Source organism: Microcebus murinus, chromosome 5 (assembly GCF_040939455.1).
Source record: "Microcebus murinus isolate Inina chromosome 5, M.murinus_Inina_mat1.0, whole genome shotgun sequence".
Classification (NCBI taxonomy): domain Eukaryota; kingdom Metazoa; phylum Chordata; class Mammalia; order Primates; family Cheirogaleidae; genus Microcebus; species Microcebus murinus.
Genome location: NC_134108.1, coordinates 98939842 through 98962464, shown reverse-complemented (window position 1 = coordinate 98962464; position 22623 = coordinate 98939842). Strand labels below are relative to the sequence as shown.

General features: G+C 38.4%; 1 protein-coding gene across 2 annotated transcripts in view; it reads right to left on the bottom strand.

Annotated features, from left to right (window-relative positions):
- Positions 1–8329: 8329 nt before the first annotated feature.
- ENPP5 (ectonucleotide pyrophosphatase/phosphodiesterase family member 5) overlaps positions 8330–22623 on the bottom strand; it is a 33814-nt gene continuing 19520 nt past the window's right edge. The window contains exons 1-4 of one of the 2 annotated variants that reach the window (XM_012756454.3): positions 17593–17767; positions 13065–13931; positions 11385–11561; positions 8330–8989 (exon numbers count right to left, since the gene is read on the bottom strand). In XM_012756454.3, the coding sequence (XP_012611908.1) occupies positions 8562–8989; positions 11385–11561; positions 13065–13896 (1437 nt within the window). In that variant the 5' untranslated portion in view covers positions 13897–13931; positions 17593–17767 and the 3' untranslated portion in view covers positions 8330–8561. Of the gene's footprint in view, positions 8990–11384; positions 11562–13064; positions 13932–17592; positions 17768–22623 lie in introns of those variants that run through there. The other variant, XM_012756453.3, reaches the window with a different exon arrangement.

The following is a 22623-nucleotide window of genomic DNA, read 5'->3' as shown; positions in this document are numbered from 1 at the left end:
TTTTTAGTCGGATATGGGGGCATGTGCCTGTAGTCCAACTGATTTCACTGATTAGTTCTATCACCCAGTTGAGAAAAAAATGATATCAGTTTTACACAAACTCTTACATAATACAGAGGAAGAAGGAACATATTCTAACTTCATTTATAAGGCCACTATAACAGTGGTACCAATACCTGACAAAGATATTAAAAGAAAATCATAGGCCAACATCCCTATGAACAAAAATTCTTAACAAAATACCTAGTTGAGCTCAACAGTATTTCGAAAGGATAATACACATTAAGTGCAGTTTATCACAGGAGTGCAACATTGGTGTGATCATGGAAAATCAATGTTATTCATATTAACAGATAAAGGAAAACACTATCAGATCAACAAATGTGGGAAAACATTTGACAAAATTCAAAACTTATTTAAATAAACAAACTGATCAAACTTGGAATAAAGGGGAACTTCTTCAAGCTGATAAATATCATTGAGAGAAAAAGACACACAAAACGCTACAGACAATATACTGAATGATGAAATACCATGTCTTTTCCCTAAAATCAGGAGAACAAGGCAAGGATACTGTCACCACTTATAGCTAACATTGCACTGGGAGTCTTGACAAGTGCAATAAGGCAAGAAAAATAAGTATTGAAAATAGAACTCATATTCACAGATGACATGATGGTATACATAAGAAATCTGTCTTTCTTCTTGGTCAGGTGCAGCAGGTAATGCCTGTAATCCTAGCACTTTGGGAGGCTGAGGCAGGAAGATCACTTGAGGTCAGGAGTTCGAGACATGCCAGAGCAAGAGTGAGACCCCCGTTTTGTTTTATTGATTCTTTGAGATTTTCGACACAATTATGCCACCTGCTAATAGGAATAGTTTTATTTCTTACCAACATGCATGCCTTTTTTTTTTTCTTGTCTTACTTCAGTGGCTGGAACTTACAATACTATGTCGACTAGAGTGAGGAGAAGAGACATCCCTGTGTTGATCTCAGTCTTCAAAAGAAAGCATTCAGTCTTTCATCATTAAGTAAGATGTTAGTTGCAGGTTTTAAAGATGTTCTCTATCAAGTTGCAAGTTCCCTCCTACACCTAACTTGCCAGGAGGTTTCTTTTCTTTCCTTTTCTCTCTTTTTCTCTCTCTCTTTCTTTCTTTCTTTCTTTCTTCTTTCTTTTCTCTTTCTTTCTTTCCTCTTTCTTTTCTTTTCTTTTCTTTCTTTCTTTCTTTCTTTCTTTCTTTCTTTCTTTCTTTCTTTCTTTCTTTCTTTCTTTCTTTCTTTCTCTCTCTCTCTCTCTCTTTCTCTCTTTCTTTCTTTCTTTCTTCTTTCTTTCTTTCTTTCTTTCTTTCTTTCTTTCTTTCTTTCTTTCTTTCTTTCTTTCATTAATGGGTGTTGGGTCTTTTCAAATGCTTTTTCTACATAGATTAATATGATCATATAGTTTTTCTTTAGATTGTTAATATGATGGGTTACATTGAGTTTCGAAATGTCAAATTGCCCTTGCCACCTGCAGTAAATCCCTCTTGGTAATGTTGTATAATTCTTTTTATTCATTGCTGGATTCAGTTTGCTAATGTTTTTGAGGATTTTTGTGTCTAAATTCACGAGATATATTGGTCTGTAGTTTTCTTTTTTTGTACTATCTTTGGCTGGTTTTGGTGTCAGAATAATACTGGTAATACTAGCTTATAAATGAGTTGGGAAATGCTCCCCTCCTTTTCAATATTCTGGAAGACATTGTATAAAATTGGTCTTAATTCTTTTTAAAATGTTTGGTAGAATTATCCAACAAAACCATCCATGTTGGAAGATTTCTTTTTTTAATAGCTTTTTAATAATGAAGTCAATTATTTATTGTATAGGACTATTCAGATTGTTTCATCTTGCTTGAAGTTTTGGTAGCTTATGGTTTTCAAATTTAAGTTGTTGACTTTTTATGAGTGTAACGTTGTTCCTAATAGTCCTTTATTATCTTTTTAATATCTGCTGGATCTTTAGCGATAGCTCTTATTTCATTCCTGATATTGTGATTGTGTCTCCTTTTTATTTTTGTCAATTTTGCTAGAGGTTTATCAATTTTTTCAAAGAAGTAGGTTTTTGTTTCATTGATTTTTCTCTGTTGTTTTTCTGTTTTCAATTTTATTGATTTCTGCTGTAATCTTTATTATTTTCTTCCTTTGGCTTCCTTTATTTTGCTGTTTCTCGTCCCTTGAGGTATGAACTAAGGTTGCTGATTTGAGATCTTTTCTCATTTCACATAAGCCTTCAGTGCTGTAAACTTTCCTCTAAGTACTGCTTTTGATTCATGCCATATATTTTGAAATGTTATTGAGAACGGCGTGTTGAAGCACCCAATTATAATCGTGATTTATCTCTTTTTCCTTTCAATTCTATCAGTGTTTGTCTTCATGTATTTTGTTTTTCTTTTTCTTTCTTTTTTTTTTTTTTTTTTAAGCAAATGAATCATTACCTGAGTCTTCATGTATTTTGAACTGCTGGTTAGGATATATAACATTTAAGGTTGTTATATATTCCTGGTGGAATATTATGTATTACATTATATAAATTTGTCACTATCCCTTTTATCATGATGTAATGTCCCTCTTAGTCTATAGTAATTTTATCTGTTCTGAAGTCAACTTTGTTACACATTAACACAGCCATTCCTGCTTTTTAAAAGTTAATGTTCCATAGCATATCTTTTCCCATCCTTTGATTTTTGACCTACCTGTGTCTTGAATTTGAAGTCAGTTTCTTATAAGTCACTATAGTAGCATAATTTTTATTGCTGTTTTTCATTCTGCCAATCTGTATTTTGAAATTGGTGTATTTAGATAATTTACATTTAGGATAATTATTGATATCTTAGTTAATTGTCATTTTATTATCTTTTTTTTTTTTATTTTTCCCCTGGTTCTTATCCCTCTGTTTCTCTCCTTTTGCCTTTCTGTGTACTACATTAAAATTTTTAAATTTTGTCTTGATTTATTTGTAGTGTTTTTGAGTGTACAGTTCTTCCATTGGCTGCTCTGAGTGTTGCAGTATCCATTTACGACTTATAACAAACAATCTACTGGTATTAACATTTTACCACTTTGAATGAAGTGTGGAAACCTCACTTCCATTTAGGTGTCTTTACCTTCCACACATTTAAATATTGTTTTGAATATCAGATGGTATTATAATTGCTGTTTCAAAATATGATTTATAACACTCATGTGAAAAAAGATAGTCTGTTGTATGTACTTATATCCCTGCTCTTTCCATCTTTCTTCCTAATATGCCAAGATTCCTTTTTTTTTTTTAACCATTTCCTTTCTGTTCGAAGAACTTCCTTCAGACTATCTTTAAAAGTAGGTCTGCTAGTAATAACCTCTTTTACATTCTCTACTTCTAGGAATGATTTTATTTCCCTATTATTATTATCCTTTTAAAGACAAGATCTTGCTCTGTTGCCCAAGGTGGAGTACAATGGGGCAATCATAGCTCACTGCAACCTTCAACTCCTGGGCTCAAGTGATCCTCCAGCCTCAGCCTCTTGAGTAGCTGGGACTTCAGGTGAACACCACCATGCCCAGATAGTTAAAAAAAAAAAAATTTTTTTTTTTAGAAATGGAGTCTTGTTATATTGTCTAGGCTGGTTTTGAACTCCCAGGCTCAAGCAAACCTCCTGCCTTGGACTCCCAAAGTGCTAGGATTACAGGCATGAACCACCACATTCAGCCTCCCCTTCATTCTTGAAGGATAGTTTCGTGGTACACAGAATTAGTGGAAGACAGTACTTGTTTTCAGCACTTGAAAAATACTGTGCCAGTGCCTTCTGGCATCCATGACTTGAGATAAGAAATCTGCTGTCATTAGAATTCCCCAATAAGTATACCTATAGCCCTTGTAAGTAATGAGTTGTTGGCTACTTTTCAAGATTTTTCTTTTTTTTCACAAGTTTACTTATGATGTATCTAGATGTGGATTTCTTTGAGTTTATCATATTTGAGGGTTCACTTAGCTTCTTGGATCTACAGATGTGTGTCTTCACTCAAGTCTGAGCCATTATTTTGTCAATTAATCTTTCAGCTTCCCCTTCTAGGACCCTGGTGATATGAATGTTGGATTTTTTTCTTATTGTCCCACAGGTCCCTGAAGCTTGTTAAAATGTTGTAATTTTTATTGTTCTGTATTTAAGTTCGCTAGTTTTATCCTCCACTGGCTCCATTCTACTATTGAGTCCATCTGGTGAGTCCTCTTTATAATTTTATTTTTCAGTTTTATAACTTCCATTTAAAACACAACTTTTATTTCTTTGCTGACATTTTCCACTTTTTCATTTTACAGATAGTTTGCAGTTGATTGCTGAAGTATTTTTATGACAGCTGTTTTGTTTCTTGTCGTACCATCCCAACAGCGGATTCATCTCGGTGTTGGCATCGGTTGTCTTTTCTCAATCTAGTTTGGGATTGTCTTCATTCTAGGTGTACACGCAATTTTCATTTATATCCTGGATATCTTATTTGTTATGTTAGGAGATGATGGGTTCCCCTTACATTTTTTATTTTAGCAGGAAGTCACACTTTTTAGGTTTAGCATGAAGGTCTTGACCTACTTTTGTGGGCTGTAGTTCCAACAGCAGCTTAATTTTCACAGGCTTTGTGGTGTTAGTTTGGTCTGTTGGATTACAGGGTGCCGCTGAGATTCCCACTGGTCTCTGTGGGTCCTGCCTGAGAAAGGCACAAGGGTTTTTTTTTTTTTCATCCCAGGCCAGCTGCCCAGTATCCCTGGGTGGGAAAGTGGTATGGTAGGAGTCCCTTACTGGTGCTCCTGGCCCATTATGAAGTCTCTGGGAAGAGGAGGAGAGTTTCAGGCCATGGAGACAAAGAGGCTACCCAGACCAGGCCACTTGCTGTAACTGGGTCCCTTTTTAAGGTCTTGCCTTCTCACCCCAGCGTCTCTGGTTGGGGGAGAAGAGTCTCAAGCCTGTGGAGACAAAGAGGTTCCCTAGACCATCTGCTGTGGCTGTCTGTCTCCCGAGACGGGGAAGGAGAATGTTGCTCTTGGCTGCCTATTTTTAACTGGCTGCCAATCAATATTCATTAGCTATGTTAGTTCCCCTTGCTGGTGATATGGGCTTACCTGATGTTTCTAGAGAGTCCTCTTTGATCCAGGAAGGAATACGCCTACCCCGATGGGTGCTATCTTGCTAGACTGGGATCGGAGAATACAGGCTCTGCGTGGCCTCCTTCCATTGGGTGGGATCACGGGAAGGCCCGTCGTCATTTTGTTTTTCCAGCCCTGAAATCCTGAATCTGCTCTCAGCCGTCTTACCACCCTTCAGAGCCGTCTGCACCATTTCCAGGATTTATAGTTAATAACATGTAAAGGCAAGGAAAAGCGAGTCTATGCCATCTTGTACTGAATGGAAGTTATTAATAAAACATATTTTTAAAATGTCTTTTCTAAAGCATCAAATGGGGAACTACCAGGGTGAGATTCAGAGAAGACTGAAATCCTGAGAAGTGAGTCCAGCATTCCCGACAATTTTTGTCCCGGGGCATTGTGGGGTATTGGCCAGTCTGGAGGAAAGCTGTGAGCCTTGCACAGCTGAAGGTCAAAGCTGGTGTACAAACCATGCCGAGGATGGGAGCTGCGCTTACACCTCCTGCTTGGGATAGGAAGAACCAGAAGTAAACCAGCCTAGGCTGCAGCTTGACCTTGAGTACAAACTCAAGCAGGAAACCTGGGTCCTGTTTCCAGCTCTGCTGCCAATATGTCATGCTAGCTCCTTCACCACTGGAAAGGCCCCTGTTAAATCAAGGGGTTGAATGATCCCTTAGATCCTTCCTGGCACTATGGTTATCAAACTTGTTCCCCTCATTTAATGAATAGCTAAAAAAAAAAAAAAAATGAGAATTAGAAGAGCTAGGTCTTTCATTAGATTTTCTACAAAGTATAGGTTCTTGTAAGAAACCAACTGGATGCTAGTTTTACCTTACAGTGTCAGAAAGCATTGTGTGGATCAGTTTAAATCTAAATAGCAGGTGGCAGAGGGAGAAGAAACTGTGAAACACACACTAAAAAAAAAAAAAAAAAAAAAAAAAAAACTTATCAAATAATAAACTGTACAGAATGGCTGGAGGATATTGAGCAAAAATGTAGGGCAGGGTGGAGCTCCATTCCTCTGAACTTTTAAAAAAAATTCTTAAAATTTGTAAGATTAGCTAGTCTAAATTTTATTTCCATGTGCTAATTTGTGTTCACTGCATAGAAAGTTTGACCATGAAGACATGTAGTACGTAAAACAAAACAAAAAAGCTATCAAAGTATGAGTGATGATGAGATTTTTCTTTCCAGAAAAGCTTAAAATTTTATTTTCCTTCAGGTAAACTCTCCTGCTGACAGGTTATAGGAAAATAAATATCTGCAAGTAAAAGAAACCATCCAATAATCAAATCTTCATATCAGAATTTTAATGCTTTCATCAATGTTACAGAATTTACTTTCTTCTTACAAATTTACTTTCTTCTTACTACAAAGAAGGTGCTAATACTACTTAATAGCACCTTCTAAAATGAATTTAATGCAACAATTCATTTAGATGGACAGATTTGAACAGCAATGCTTGACAGTAGACTTATTTCAACTTTTAGTCATTCTACTGACATCTCGATAATGCAGCTAAGTTCATAGCTACAAAGCAAGCCAACATGAGTGCTCAAGTATTTTGGAATGTCTAATCCAGAGTATAAAATTCTGGGGAGTTTGCTACCGCTACCATCTAAATTCTCTGCTTTTTTATCTATAGATCATTTCCTGTTGTTCGATTCCATCCTATTAACAGATTTTGTAATGAAATGACAATTAGGTGCTAACATTCCTTTAGCATTATCATTTAAAAAATAATTCATTCACCTACTTTTAGAGGCACTTAAATGCAACATTCTTAACTCTTCACTTTTGTCCTTCACATCCAATTTGTTCTTTCTTTCTGCAATAGTTATATACCATTTTGTTAACATCTACTTATTAGCCATGTGGTTGTAATCTGCTTTATATTTTCTTCAGGGAAAGCTTTTCCTTTCAAATCTTCCTCTTTCCTCTAAGAAACCATATGCAATACTACGGCTCTCCCAAACTTCTTAATTTTTTTGAAATCTAAAGCATAGGCTTGTATTGTTGGAAAGAGAGGGGATGAGGTGACCAGGCAGGTGAAAACTACTACCCAGGAGGTAGAAGTCTACTTCTGGACTTGGATCCCTCTTTGATTCCACTGGGTACCTGGTTGGTGGGTATTCAAATATTTCTTGAAACAGGGCTACATAATTGCAGTTCTTGTTTTAATACCTGTTACCACTAGGAGTCATTTTGGTAGTTTTTGCCAGTGGACACTCATTACCATTGTTCTGGGTAAGAGTGTGAACATCTCGTTTGTGGTCCTGCCTAATTTATTTCTCGGGTTCCACACAGCTCTTTTCAAGAATTGAGTGGCCTATAGTTTCCCTCATATAATTTGTGCTGTTTTTCAACTCTGGATCTTCAAATGTGCAAATCTAAAAGATGTTTGTGCTCTGTTATTATATGCTACCAGAAAGAAAACAGACTTTTAAAAAATCTAGTTTGATTTTTAATGCTATTAATAATGATTTAGTTTTCAAAGAAGCAAATTAATCACAGACAAGAGAAAACATGGCTGAGATGGTGCCTGATCTCTTCTATTCAGGCCATGGCTGAACTACACAGGAAAGAAATGTCTATTTGTGGTGCCTTTATTTTTATAAAAATCAGAGTAATATGACTAATCAGAAAATAGCAATAATTCATTTTATGACAGGATGAATCTGTCAGTACATGGATTTTTTTGGGGGGAAAAAACAAATGAAAACCCATGGTTTTTGAAAGAAATATGACAAGAAATGCTCACAGATGCACCCTGCTGTAGGGATTACATCTCTCCAAAATTAAAGGTACAAAGGTTGTCACATTTAATTTTCAACAGTTGTCCCGATTTAAGGAAATAGATTTCTACATTATTCAGGAATTATTAGAAATTCCATCCAGTTTGAACAGTAAGTACTATTCTGCGACATGGGCACAAAAAGTTGTTGTTTTCAACCAAACTGTAAGACATAATTGCCTATAAAGTGCATTTCAAATAACAGTTCTCATTAGGAAAGTAAATTTAAAGTGCAATGTATAAGGTACTTGAAATAGTGCAAAGTTGCTAAATATATACATTATGTGCCAAGTCCAAATAAAGCAAGATCTTATCTTTCCTCAAGCTAAAGAGAAACAATGGAGATATACTCTCACATTTTTAATCCTTTGCAGGTCTGAGTATTTTGGTCTGTGGGTGTGTGTGTGTGTGTGTGTGTGTGTGTGTGAGAGAGAGAGAGAGAGAGAGAGAGAGAGAGAGAGAGAGAGAGAGAGAGAGACTGTACCTAAATATGTATAGAACCGCTTGATAGTCTCTGCAAATGTCTGCAACTGGTTTCTTAGAATTTGAAACCTTTAAACACTGACAGAACTATGCAATCTCCGCTTCAATATGCAATTTCACTTCAAAGTAGCATTAGGCTTGTAATAACGGTTGAGATATTTCAGCCTGCATATCCTGTAAGGCAGGTATTTGACTGCGAATTAAGTGTTTAATGAAAATTACAGAAAACACAAGCACTATAATGCTGCCAAGAGCGACCCCTATGAAATAAGGGTACGCCTCCTCTTGCTCATACTCTTCTGGTCTGACACTCCCAAGGAGGAGCGTCGTGCTCTGGGTATAAGGAATTTGGCTTGGAGTTACTGAACTGAGCAGGTCCTGCACATTCCTGAATGATCCATTGTGTGGCATGGTGGTGATGTTGAGGAGGTGGCACAGCAGCGGGTACAGATCTGTGGAGTTCATGGCTTCTTTTGTGAAATTCTTTCTGAAGGCAGGACCTTGGGCTAAAAATATTGGATGCATTTCTGCCAATGCATTATCATAACCGTGGTTGCCTACTGCAAAAAGAAAAATGCATGAATACATTAGCCAACCAGATGCATTAAAATGGAAATCATCGTTATACGGTCAAGCTCTGAACTTAAATAAAAACTTCATCTAATTTGATTAGAAAAATAAAACAATCTTTTACAAATAATCTGTGCTGTTGTCAACATCACAGTTTACTTCAGGAAATGAAAAGTCAATGATTGTAAATGCTTCTCACAGGCCAACACTACCTTACGCTGTAGAAGAAGCAGGGTAGGGAGCAAAGCTGAGCCAAGTCAAGAAAAAATTAGAGTGTTTTTTCTTTTTTTTTGGTGCCTGGCAAACTAATATTCAGCAAATACAGTATCTACTATGTTCCAATTATTGTTATGAAGATAAATAGATAAAAATACTATTAGTCTTAGTCATGAAGACAATAAACTCCGAATTACCAATAAAAGGGGAAAAACAACACATAAAGAAAAATAAAAACGACCACAAAAATCCAATGTATAGTTACAGCTACATTGCTCTACCAAAAAACAAAGGTCAGTACTTATATGTAGAGGGGAAAAATCTTGACTTTGTTGACTCAGGTCAGGATCCAACTTAGCTCTGTGTACCTTAGTGCGGTTATAAATAAAGCAAACACTTCAGGAGTCTTCCGACACATATATCAAGTGATATAAAATTAATGCAAAATTGAAAACAAAAGCTACATTTGGAAGGAATGTGTGCCTAGCATGACATGAAGAGTGCAAGGCAGGAGCTACTGCTATTAAGTCAGCAACCTAAGAAAACCAATGGGCTTTATTATCATCAAGAAAAGATAATGAGTTCAGGTGATGGCGATTTGATCTTCACACATTATATGAATGTATCAAAATATCACCTGTGCTCTGAAAATATGTACATCTAGTATGTATCAATTAAAAAATGTTTTTAATTTAAAAAAAAATAACGGTAGAGGAATGACTAGTAAGTCAATCTCTAATACCTATAATTGCTACAGGAAAATATGCAATGGGAACACAAACATAGCTCCCCCAAAAGTCCTTAATCAATTTCTCTGGAAGTCATGAACTGACCCTTAGTCATCTCAAAGTCATTTGAAATTTTCCTGGCAAAATCTATCTGAAGAAGTCATTCCAAATGCCATGACTCTTTGAGTTTATTCAAGTAAAAATAATGCCAGATTTATGAATCATTAGTAATTATCTCACAGGTTACTATGCCATTATGTAATTCTAATTGGAGGATTGCTGTGTTCATTTCTATGAGAAGTTGGGATCTGGACTCTCAGTCATGAAGGCAAATATTATTCTCTCCTATCATGTTTGTTATAAAATCAGATTTCAAATTAAATCATTATGACTTATATAAAATATTTCCCATGAATAGGGATTTTGTTTTGTTATGGTAGCCCCTACCATAAATGCTTGATCTAGTAGATAGTATTTAATAATGGATGCCTAAACACAGTGGTTCTCAAACTTCAGTATGTATGAGACTCCTAAGGGGGCATGAACAAACACAGATTGCTAGGCCCTACCCTCACAGTTTCTAAGTAAATCTGGGTTGGGCCCAGGAGTTTTTTATTCCTAATTAGTTCTTAGTTGATTTGGATGCTTCTGGGCCAGGGAACACACTTTGAGAATCACTGCTTTTGGACATTAGGGCTTATTTATCTTGTGGAACTCTGGCTGAGAAGGACTACAGGGGACAATACTCAATTATTTGTTGAATCAATGAAAATATAAATAAATAAATAAAATAGGAGCATTAAAGGTTTTCTACCAAAAATAGAGGTGATCAGTCTGTTGTGTAATTGTAGTTCACTGAACAAAAATTTCCAGAGAGGCCCCTTAAATTTATGATAACTCTGTCAAATAAAAATCTCCTAAAAAACAGTAGTCCTTTTTTGAGCAATCACTCTAACATAAGACCTACCCGCACAATACATGAAATTCTGAACATACAAAGGTGGAAATTATTCTCATGGCCAAGGAAATCATTTTTAAAGGGCTTCTTAATACAGTTTCCCTGGCATGATTAATACTGTTTTGCAGTTTATGATCAGTATATAAAAACTGTTTTAAGAACTGGAAACCACATACACACCTGGTACTATGAGTCACGAACACGCTGCTAATGCCATTGTCAGGCAACTGCTTTTCTTTTAGACAATAAACATGGTAGAAACCCAATTCTACCTAAAGGAACACTTTTGTATGTCTCTTATATATATCAAGAACCAATGTCTGAAAAAGCATTTCTAGATAGTTAAGTATTGACACACGTGGTTCCTTCCACATTCAAGTAACAGAGGGTAAAAACATCAGTAAATAAACTGCTACATTATCCATAGCCTCTACTTTACCAAAAAATGGTGCACCATGGGAAGAAATACTGTAACATACTCACACATAAAGTCTTCTGACTTATTCTGTAAGATATACCACCCCTTGTCAGCCACTGCTATGATTGGTTGAATTCGACTGTTGTATCTATAATGCCATCTTCCTGGAATCTCTTCTTTTTTGTAAACGGTAAGATTAGGATGAGCATGAGCTAGTGCTTCGTAGACTTCATCAAATTTACCTAAAGAGAAGGTAGGAGAGGCACATAGAACAAGACACTCATTGCTACAATCAGATCAACAACCATGGGCAGCAGACTCTTTACTGAGGCAAAAAGCCAGCAAGCTGAACATAACGAAATATAGACAGACACATTAGAACTCCCTCCCTCTTGGGGGAAAGACTCTTGGGAGGGGAAGTTGAGAAATAATTAATCTTCTGTCTCGTAAATAAATTTACCTTATAGAATTCAGAGAGGACATCTTATAGAACTAGAAATCTCTAATCTCTAGGCTTCAACACATACACACACACATTCATTGGTGGCACTAAGTAAAATGTCTAGGGTATTAAAATACTTCTACCCCCCACAAAAAGAGCTAGGTTCTTATAGTTATGAGTGCAGGGACAGAGAATCTCTAGCAAGAAAACATGGTTAAGTAGACAACGGGGGCTGGGAAAAGACAGACCGAAGGTAGAAAGCAGCTTGTAAAATAGAAAGGTCTTCAAAACACTGGAGGTGTTGCCAAGGTGTTCCTGGGACTGCAACTACAGCAAACCTGGGCACTGTCTTTTATTTGTTTTATTTTTTCAAATCCATTTACTGGGGCTTTGCCCCTGCCTGCCACGCCCCCCAACAAGAGAACACCATTCCAATTTTATATGCGAAATTGAAGGATTAGTGTGATTTCCTCAAACAACAAGAAAAAAGTTGTTATTTGTTGAAAACTATGTGTGTAAGTGCACATGCATATTTTAACATTCACTGTTTCACATGATTCTCTTGATCTCCCTCTGAGGGACTGAGGGATGGAATTCTCAATTTTGAGATATTCCAGCTTTTCAAGCTCTTGTTCTCCCATCTGATACCTAGAACCAACCGTAAGAGGTAATTTAATGTAAGTCAGAAGAGCAGGTCTGAGTCATGTTCTGCCACTTACTTTGTGACCTTTGGCAATCATACCTATCATACCTGTCTCCATGTCCATTGGAGACAATGCCCCCAGGTGACAGCTTTGGTATGGGGATTCCAGGAGAGGTTTTAAAAAGTACAAGGTGGTGTTACTACTTTCCCTACTTATAAATAAGGAAAATGAATCTCAGATTAACCAATGCTCTTTCTCCTTCTTATACTCTACTGTTTCCCTATAAGCAGATCCCAATTAAGGGTCTATAGAAGGCTTTAGGGTTCCATGAACTCACTGTAATTGCATGTGAATTTTGTATGTATCTGTGCATCTCACTTTTGCTGAGAAGGGAAGCTGTAGCTTTCATCATGTTCTATGATTCCAAAATGGTTAAAACCTACTACCATAATTATAGAGAGAGGATCAATTTCAATATTCTAGGAAAAAAATCTGAGAAAAGAAATTGTCTTTTCAGAGTCTAAGGATTAAATCCCAGAATATTACCATGACACAGGCAAGTTTATTAAAAAAAGGCACAGAAACGGAAATCCCTATTCACCTAACCACATTGGGCAAATGCAGACCTAGCCTCAGGTCACCACCCAGGTCAGACTTACCTTCTTTTGGCAAGATGGCTGCCACTGGAGATTGGTCAATCAGGGTGTAGTGGTCTTTGTCCAGGTATTGGTCGAGTTCTATTACCCTTTCCTCAGAACACTGGGTCATTCCATGATCACTTGTGATGATCAGGTTCAGATTGTTCCACAACTTTGCCTTTTTCAGCCTTTGGATGAGATAGCCTAGCTTGTTGTCAATATCTGAAATGACAGGCCCCATGAGTGGACTCTCGGGTCCTAAATGGTGGCCCATGTCATCAGGGTCTTCCCAATAGAGAAGACCGAGATTTATGGGCTCCTTTGATGTAAACCATTCAATAATTTTGGCAACTCTATCTTCAAATGAAACGGACTCATTGTAAGGCATGTAGTGAGTAGGGAAGCTCTTGTGTATTCTTACGTCTGCTCCGGGCCACATGGCTGCACCACTAGCATGTCCCGCCCTTTGATTCGTGATCCATATGGGTGTCGCTTCTTCCCAAAAGTCAGAATCATAAATATTCATATGATCCAAGGAGAAAGATTTGTTCAGAATAGGGTCAAACATGTCATTGGCAACAATCCCATGACTCTCTGCAAAGAGACCAGTCACCAAGGTATAATGGTTAGGGTAGGTTTTTGTAATAAAAATGTTGGTAACTTGCTTCACATGAACACCGTGCTTCATAACATAATGAAAATGGGGTGTTGGAACTTTATATAAGTAATCCCAACGGAATCCATCAAATGAAACTAGTAGAACCTTCTGCTGCTGGTCTGGTTGGAGAGAAAACGTAGTTGAAAGAGTTAATGCAGCAAGTACGAAGGGCACCAAGAGACATTTCGAAGTCATTTTCAAAGTACTTGATCAGTTCAGTGTAAGATAATCTGTAGAATAAACATATAGAAGTTAATGGCAATAATTTTGTTTTGTACACTTTACCCCAAACTCAGAGTGATGGTACTTGGTAATTGGTACTTGGTAAAGCCTGGAAGAATTATGTCACATAACTCCACCTAGGACAAGAGACCTAGGGCCAAATGTATATAATAAAGCTATAAAGTTTAGTTGCATTTTAAAAACTGTTTACTTTCTAAGAATTTATCTACATATTCCTCAAAGGAATTATTTAAATGAGCTCCTCAGTAGCATTTTAAGATGTGATATAATTTATATGCAAGGTTTCAAAACCATTTTCAGGTTGACCCAGACTTCTGACTTCTAATCAGAAACTTTTATACAGTCAAATGCCTTTGAACATATTTATCATTATGGCCTAACCAACTGTAGGAACTTAGCAACAATGAAGTATCATTAGCAAATGTAATGATGGTGTTTTAAAAAATATATATTCTATAAATATTCAAAGCCAACTCCTATGTTTGATTTATCATGGCTATAGAAGTATTACTAGAGAGAGAGGAAAACATATAAACTTGGTTTCTTGAAGTGAAATAAAATTGGTGACATTTGAATATATTTATGAAAGGTAATCTGTATTCATTTATTAATAATCAAATCATAGCCTTCCTTGAACTAAACAATTAGATTCTAAACTAAGCATAAACAGAAATATGATCCTGAAATTTGATGTTTCCTTATTTGACTTTCCTAATGTTAAAATTAGTCAACAATCTTATCAATGATATTTGCAGAAGAAGCATTTCCCAGAATTAAATCACTGTGGATCAAGGTTGTTGGCTTTTTTTTTTTAATTTGCACATATTTCTAAAAAGTTTTTATTATATTCAAGGAAGCTACTAAGAGGCAGTAGGATAAACAAGAGATATGTGAATTTTTTCGGTTCCCATCAGGCTTGCACATCGAGGATCTTCTGTTCTCTCCCTTTCCTGTCCATTCTTGCATGAAGGTATTGATAAGCCCACCAAAACTTGGATCTAACCATACTTTGGGCAAAGAAATTTCTTGAATTCAGCTTTTGACATCTTCCTAATTTGAAAATGCTGAAGATATTTTAAAACCTCAAAAATAGATCTTGCTTTGCCTTACTATATTATAGGCATAGGGAAATAAAAAAATGCATGGCAGGCTTGTTTTGCTTTTGGGAGCACAAACTATATAGGCATAAACTATGTGTATTAGCTGAGGGCAGTAATTGTTTTGTTTGCTTTTTAACTGTGATTTTACCATACCTAGATATTATTTACTTAAACTGAAACTGTTTTAGGTACTGGGTGTCAAGACATTGGTTCAAAAATTAAATTTAAAACTATTTCTTAAATGGCAACAATTTTTCCAGTTTTGGAAAGAACATTAAAAATTTTGCCCAGGGTAGAGTGCTGTGGGGTCAGCCTAGCTCACAGCAACCTCAAACTCCTGGGCTCAAGCAATCCTGCTGCCTCAGCCTCCCTAGTAGCTGGGACTACAGGCATGTGCCACCATGCCCGGCTAATTTTTTTGTATATATTTTTAGTTGGCAAAAGCTTTATTCATGATAAACACAGACTGTGATAAATAGCTACTAGCAAATTTTATATTAAAAAAACTATTTACTTTAGTGAGTTATTCTAAGAGTTGTACACAGCTTTATTTTTTGGAATTGAAATATTAAATTCACACTTTGAATTTAGGATTCACTTTCATTACTGTAGTAATACAGAAGTGTTCTAATGGATGGTGCATGGAATAGGGAACTCCAGAGATCTGAGTTTTATTCTCAGGCTCTCTTAAAGTCATTCTAGTCTCTTAGGTCTGTGATACACAGGCATAAAACAATTGAGATTTTGAAGCCTTGAAGGAAGTTGTTACATATACAGATAGACAGAAAATGCAAGTATGCAAATGTCTTCTGATAATCTTGAAATAAAGATAAATTTGAGTTAAAAAAAAAAATAGTTGCAAGAGGGCACAATTCACAATCGCAAAGCTGTGGAAACAACCCAAGTGCCCACCAATTCATGAGTGTATTAATAAAATGTGGTATATGTATACCATGGAGTACTACTCAGCTTTAAGAAACAGTGGTGATATAGCACCTCTTATATATTCCTGGATAGAGCTGGAGCCCATTCTACTAAGTGAAGTATCTCAAGAATGGAGGCCGGGCGCGGTGGCTCACGCCTGTAATCCTAGCACTCTGGGAGGCCGAGGTGGGCGGATTGCTTGAGGTCGGGAGTTCGAAACCAGCCTGAGCGAGACCCCGTCTCTACTAAAAATAGAAAGAAATTAATTGACCAACTAAAAGTATGGTATACAAAAAATTAGCCAGGCATGGTGGTGCATGCCTGTAGTCCCAGCTTCTTGGGAGGCTGAGGCAGGAGGATGGCTTGAGCTCAGGAGTTTGAGGTTGCTGTGAGCTAGACTGATGCCAGGGCACTCACTCTAGCCTGGGCAACAAAAGTGAGACTCTGTCTCAAAAAAAAAAAAGAATGGAAAAACAAGCACCACATGTACTCACCAGCAAATTGGTATTGACAGATCAACACCTTAGTGGACATACAGGAGTAACATTTATCGGGTGTCGGGAGGGTGGGATGGGTATATATATACAACCAAGCGAGTAAGATCTGCAACATTTGGGGGATGGACACTCTTGAAGCTCTTACTCGAGGGGTGAGGGGGGCATGGGCAATATGTAACCTTAACACTTGTACCCCATAATACGCTAAAATAAAAATAAATAAATTAAAAAAAAAAAAGAAAAATCTTAAGCAAAAAAAAAAAAAAACCAATTAAAAATAGTTGCAAGAGGGAATTTGCAAATAGGGAACTGCAAATATATTTACTAAATATCTGGCTGAGAATGGGGGTTCCTTCCTTCTCCTTCCCTTCTCCCCCACCTTCCTGACACGAGAAAGGCTAGTTATCAACCAAATGTAATTTAAGGCTAAAAAGAGAGAGAATCAACTACATGCAATACCTGATTTTCATCTGTCTTAGCAAATTAAGTCAGCAAATGTGGCAAGCAGGCGAGAACTGCTTTCTGGGACCAAAGAAAGTGAGCAAAGATCAAGTGCTGTCTAAAGCTTAGGAATGTGTGCCAAGAAGAACCAACATTATTATCACATCGATGGCATAAAGCAATAACAGAGAAGTGGAGGTGGGGCTGAAAAAAAATAACAATTTTTTTTTTTTTTTTTTTTTTTTTTTTTTTTGCTTTTCCATGCACAAAAAGGCTGCACGAAGCAGTGGAATTCCTAGATCTAGGTCCAGATTTCTCTGGGCTGCTTTCCAGTTCTCCCCTCCAATCCTTGTTCCACAGCCTTGGAAATCTGGGAATTGAAGGGAAGGAGAGGAGAAGTAAAGGAGTAGGCATGTGCAGAGCGGGTAGGCGTCACGGAGAGGGGGCTACATCGCCCCGTCTTCTCCGCCAGGAAGGGTCGCGGGCAGGGTGGGTCGCTAATTCCCGGACCTCTGCCCCATCACCGAGGCCGGCAGATGCCTCCTGGGCTCTTTAGATATGCACTGGCAAGGCGAATGGGGGGCTGGGGGGCATAGCTTTTGGGGCCCAGAGGAGCGGTGTGGGTCCCGGGGGGGGGGCGGGGGGGGCAAGCCGACCCTCCCCCCAACCCCACCCCCGACTCTTACCGTGGCTGCGATCCGGTCTGGGGCAATGGGAGGGACGGCCTGGAGGAGGCTCCCTCGCGCAGGCCGGCGCTAACCGCGGGGAGACCGGAGCAAGGGGCGCCCCCGGGCCGCAGCAGCTCACCTGCACGCGACCTCGGCGCAGAGCACCTGACCCGAGGCGCCTCTCGCCGCTCGCCCTGCCTCTTGGCTCCCATTGGCTGCGGCAGAGACTGCCACCTATGCCCGGGGTGCCGGGCGAAAGCCGGGCTCCGCGGAGTGGCTGCGCCGCCTGTCAGTCAGCAGGAGCGGGGGCGGGTGCTGCCCGGGTTCGGAGGGTGCAGGGGGAGGAACCCGCAGGGACCGAGGGCCGGCGCCACCCGGCCGGGAGGACAGAGGGCCGGGGAGGCTACAGTGACGGTCGATTGTCGCTCCACGGGGGGCCTCTCACTGCCTGGTCGCATACAAAGTCTTTGCAATGTGCTTCTCCCAGACGGCAGTGATGCTGAGCAAAGACCCTGTGCTACCCCAGTGGTGGTTCTAGTACTCTAACACTCACTGTATTATTATTATTGTTGTTGTTGTTATTGTTATTTTGTTGGTTTGTTTTTTTAAAAGCTACTTGTATTCTCTGATCTCTTATCTCAAGTTCCCCCACCCCACCCCTTATTACATATGGGTGGTGGCCACACCATGGGCTTTATTCTGAGCACCTGAGGATGTGGATGGGGCGATCAATGTCTCTTTCATTTTTTTTTTCTTCATTAATTGGTATTAACTGATTTACCTATGAAAGGATTTATTAATCTAGTCAACTCGGCAGCCCCTGTGTTTGTTCAGGTTTTTGCAGTGTAGGTCTTCGATATACCTGCCTAGCATGGCACCTGAAAATGCACAGATTGAACCAAGGCAGCCTCAGGATTGGGTTCATTTGCCCAGGCAGAGGCTGACCTGCTACTCCGATGGTCATCTGGGTTTCTTGGGTCAACTCTGCTTCTTGAGTTGTTACCAAATATTCATCCAAACCACCAACCGCAGGCCTGATTCCTCTTTCCGTGTTGAAATCTCCAACACTTTTGGTTTATTAGTAGCTGTTTCTTCTTTTCCTGTACTGTAGTGGACTAATTTTTCATTTTTCTTTTTAAAATAATCAATGGTATGTTTAGACCTGAGGGAATGTGGGCAGGGGCATAGTTTGCCAATTTGATCCCACCTGTCTTTATCATAAACTATGGCAGTGACATTGAACTGCTCCGAAAGGACTTGTCCATCTACACAACTCCCAGCCCTAATTCTGTCATAATTAGATAGAATTCTGATTCGAACTGCAATGGGCAGTAACATCTGCTTGGTTGTCACCATTTAAGTTTTAACACCTAATTAATTGGTAAAACGGAACATATCTGCGACAGTAGGTTTGGCTCCTGCCTGGAGCTCAGGTCCTGTGTCTGGTGTACTAGAAAACTGTAAAGTGAATAGACATTCCTGCTGATACTTAATTAAACAAGGCAAACATTTTGGTCATAGCTTTTTCTCAGCTTCTAATAGAGGGACAGTCACAACCCCAACCATCACTACCTCCTAATCGGGTCACACCACCCCGAAGGGCATCTGGGCACTCTGCCATGGCCTTGTATTTGTGGTGACTCGAGTTTATGGTTTTCAACACGTGGGATGGGGATTAAGAGGGAGGCTGGTTTCTGTGTTTGGCCAGACCCAAAGACAATAAAGTCGTACAAGTTGTTCTGAGTTCCTAAAACCCTGTCCTTTGAAATTGCCCAAACTTGGAACAGGGTGGTCTAATCTTGTAAGTCTGTGTCCCCCCAGTATAAGCCAACCCTGTGTTCTCCCCAAACAAGGAACAACTTATGCTTGTCATAGAGCAGAGGTAGTGAAAATGGGTCTTTTATATGGGTCACTAAATATTGTTGGACTCTGTTCAGATGACAATCTGCCTTGCTTTGCAAACTCTTTGTGGAAGTCATGATGGTGTCTACCAGCTCTCCCTATGGGACAGGCACGACAGAGCTGTTAACCACAGTACACAACACAGAAAAGGGCTCACAAGAGGCTCAGCAAGTGCCAGATACCTCCCAGAGCTTCTCCATATAACAAAATCTGATGTTCAACTGGTAGGATAATTATGTAACTCATGTAGTGAATGGGGAAAAATCTGGTATAAATAGAGGAATGACTGTAAAAACATGGAATTCCTGCTTACACATCTGTACCTGCCCTCCTGCCTTGCCTGTTACCTCAATTTCTATCCAGGTACTTGGAAAGTTATAACAGGATAAGCCACAACTGTTACTGCTATTGGCTGTTCCTTTATTCTATTATGGAATTGTTATGGAATTAGTGGAATTATAATTGAGCTGATAATATGTTTCTGAATAATGGACTAACAGAAGAATCAACTTCTTCCTTTTAAAGGCTTTGGGGTACGGTGGGGAAGTAGAGTAGGCATTTTGAGGGCTGGATTATTTTCTTCCTCATGGGCTGGAAGATCTTTGTGCTAAAACTGAAATGTGATCTGTTTTTTTCACAAAGTGACCACAACTGGCTCAACAACCGAAGTCTGGTTTTCAGAACTAGACCTCATGATATGGAAAATGAACGAATTATTCTACAATTTAAAAAAACCTTTAAGGTTGCGTTCCAGTATATTACACCACAAATGACTAAACTAAAAGAAAGTTCATCTCTTAATCCTTTGTAGAACTTTCTGCAAAATGTGAGTCTCACATATTTAACAGCCATAGCTAGGAACCACCAGGACTCTGGTTCTGGACTGATCTTAATTCACGATAAATAGTAGGTTTTCACTAATTTGGACTCATTAGCAGAATTTCAGCCCAATGAATGCATAGTTGAATTATAGAATATTCAAAAACTTAGCCTAAAAATTTTTATGCCTATTAGTAATTCAGGTGTCTAATGATATATTTGTGCTAATTAGAACTAATTTTACACAAATAATTGTCATGCTTTTATCCTCAGAAAAAGTTGATAAATATAACTTTATCAACTTCTTTGTGTTATGGTAGTATGGAAATTGTATTCATAGTGTGCTAGTTGTCTAGGACTGTCCTAATGAATTACCACAAACTGGGTGTCTGACAACAACAGAAATTTATTCTCTTATAGTCCTGGAGGCCAGAAGTCTTGAATGAAGATGGAGTCGGGGCCAGGCTCCCTCCAGAGACTCCCAGGAAGAATTCTTGCTTGTCCTTTCCAACTTCTGGGGATTCTGGTGTTCCTTAATCTGTTGCAGTTTAGCTCCAATCTCTGCCTCCCCCATCACATGGTGAGTCTCTGTGTCTTCCCATGGCCTTCTTATAAGGACATCAGTCATTGGAATTAAGGCCCACTTTAGTCCAGTATGGCCTCATCTAAATTTAATTACATATGCAAAGATCCTAGTTCCAAATAAGATCACATTCTGGGGTTTCATTCAGGTGAATGTGCATTTTGAAAGGACACTATTCAACCCACTATACATAGCTAGCAGAAAGTTTAATTTTATGGCCCGGCCTAGATCAAAAGTTCATGGATTATTATTAAAGAGGCTCAAAGCAAGGAAACTGACAACATCTAGTACTGAAGAGGATTCAGAGCAACTAGAACTACCATACATTGCTGTTGGGAATGGTACAGCCACTATGGAAATAAGGTTGGAAGTCCCTTATAAAGGTAAATAGACATATACCATACAACCCAGGAATCCATCTCCTAGATATTTATCTAAGAGAAATGAAGACAGATGTCTACTGAAAAATTTACAAGTACATTTTTATAGCAGCTTTATTCATAATCACTAAAAACTGGAAACAACTGTCAAAAAATGTCCCTCAACTTATGAATGGATAAACAAATTATAATATATCCATAAATGAAATACTATTGAGCACTAAGAAGGAATAAAAGCTAATATGTGCAACAACATGGATGAGTCTCAAAAGCATTTTGCTAAGTGAATGAATCCGGGCACACATGGTTATATATTGTATGATTCCGTCTATATTATGTTCTTTAAAAAGACAAAATGATGGGAATAGAAATCAGATCAGTGGGTGCCAAAGGCTGAGGGGATAAGGAGAGGTGATTGGCTGTCAATGGACACGGAGAATTTTTCTATGTGATGTAATCTTGATTGCTGTGGTGGTCACATCACTGTCTAAGTTTGTCAAAATTCAGAGACCTATGCACCTGAAATTGTTTAATTTTCCTATGGGGACATTATAGCTTAATAAACAATGCAACAATAAATATGCCCTGTGATCACCTCGTGTCCCCTACTAAAGTGTGTGAATTAGCTCTGGTAGTGTTTGACTCCCAGTGTCCTTTCCTCTGTGCGTGACTACATCCCAGTCCCTGCCGCAGGATGTGAGTGCTTGCAGCGGGGCAGGAGCTCTGCAAAGCCTGCTCTGCCGGCTTTCATATCCTTTCCCCTCATGAATGAAGTCTGGAAACTATGCAGAAAAACAAAACAAAACAAAACAATTTATTTTCCAGGATATAACTGAATGCCATCTGTTGAATAACTAAATAGTCTAGGATGTCCTAATACAGCAGAAGGGACAGTTGTCTTTTAGTATTTGGTGTTAGGACCAGTTTGTAAGATGTATTTTCAGAAGAGGCCAAACACAAAATAGCACATGTATCTGTGGTGTATGGGGTGAAAACATTTAGTCAAACCATGTTCTCAGTTCTTTGTGAAGAACTGAGAACATCTTCTCTTAGAAGATGTTAACATAACATCATCTCTTAGAAGCCTGAATGTAGTTAGTGTAATATCACTATTCATTTTGAAAATTATTGGTTTCTCATGGGTTTCATAATTCTGCAAATTTGCTGTCATCGTGGAAGAACCTAAAAATATTGTCCTACTCCCAGAACAAAAAAAAAGTTTTTTTCCCAATCTACGTATTTGCATTTCAAATGTAAATGTTGACATTCTTTGCACCTATTTTGTAGCTTGAGGGTGCAGTGAGTTCTTTTGGTGAGTGCTTAACTTCATGAACAAGCAAAGCAGGTAGCAACTGCTTTATGCCT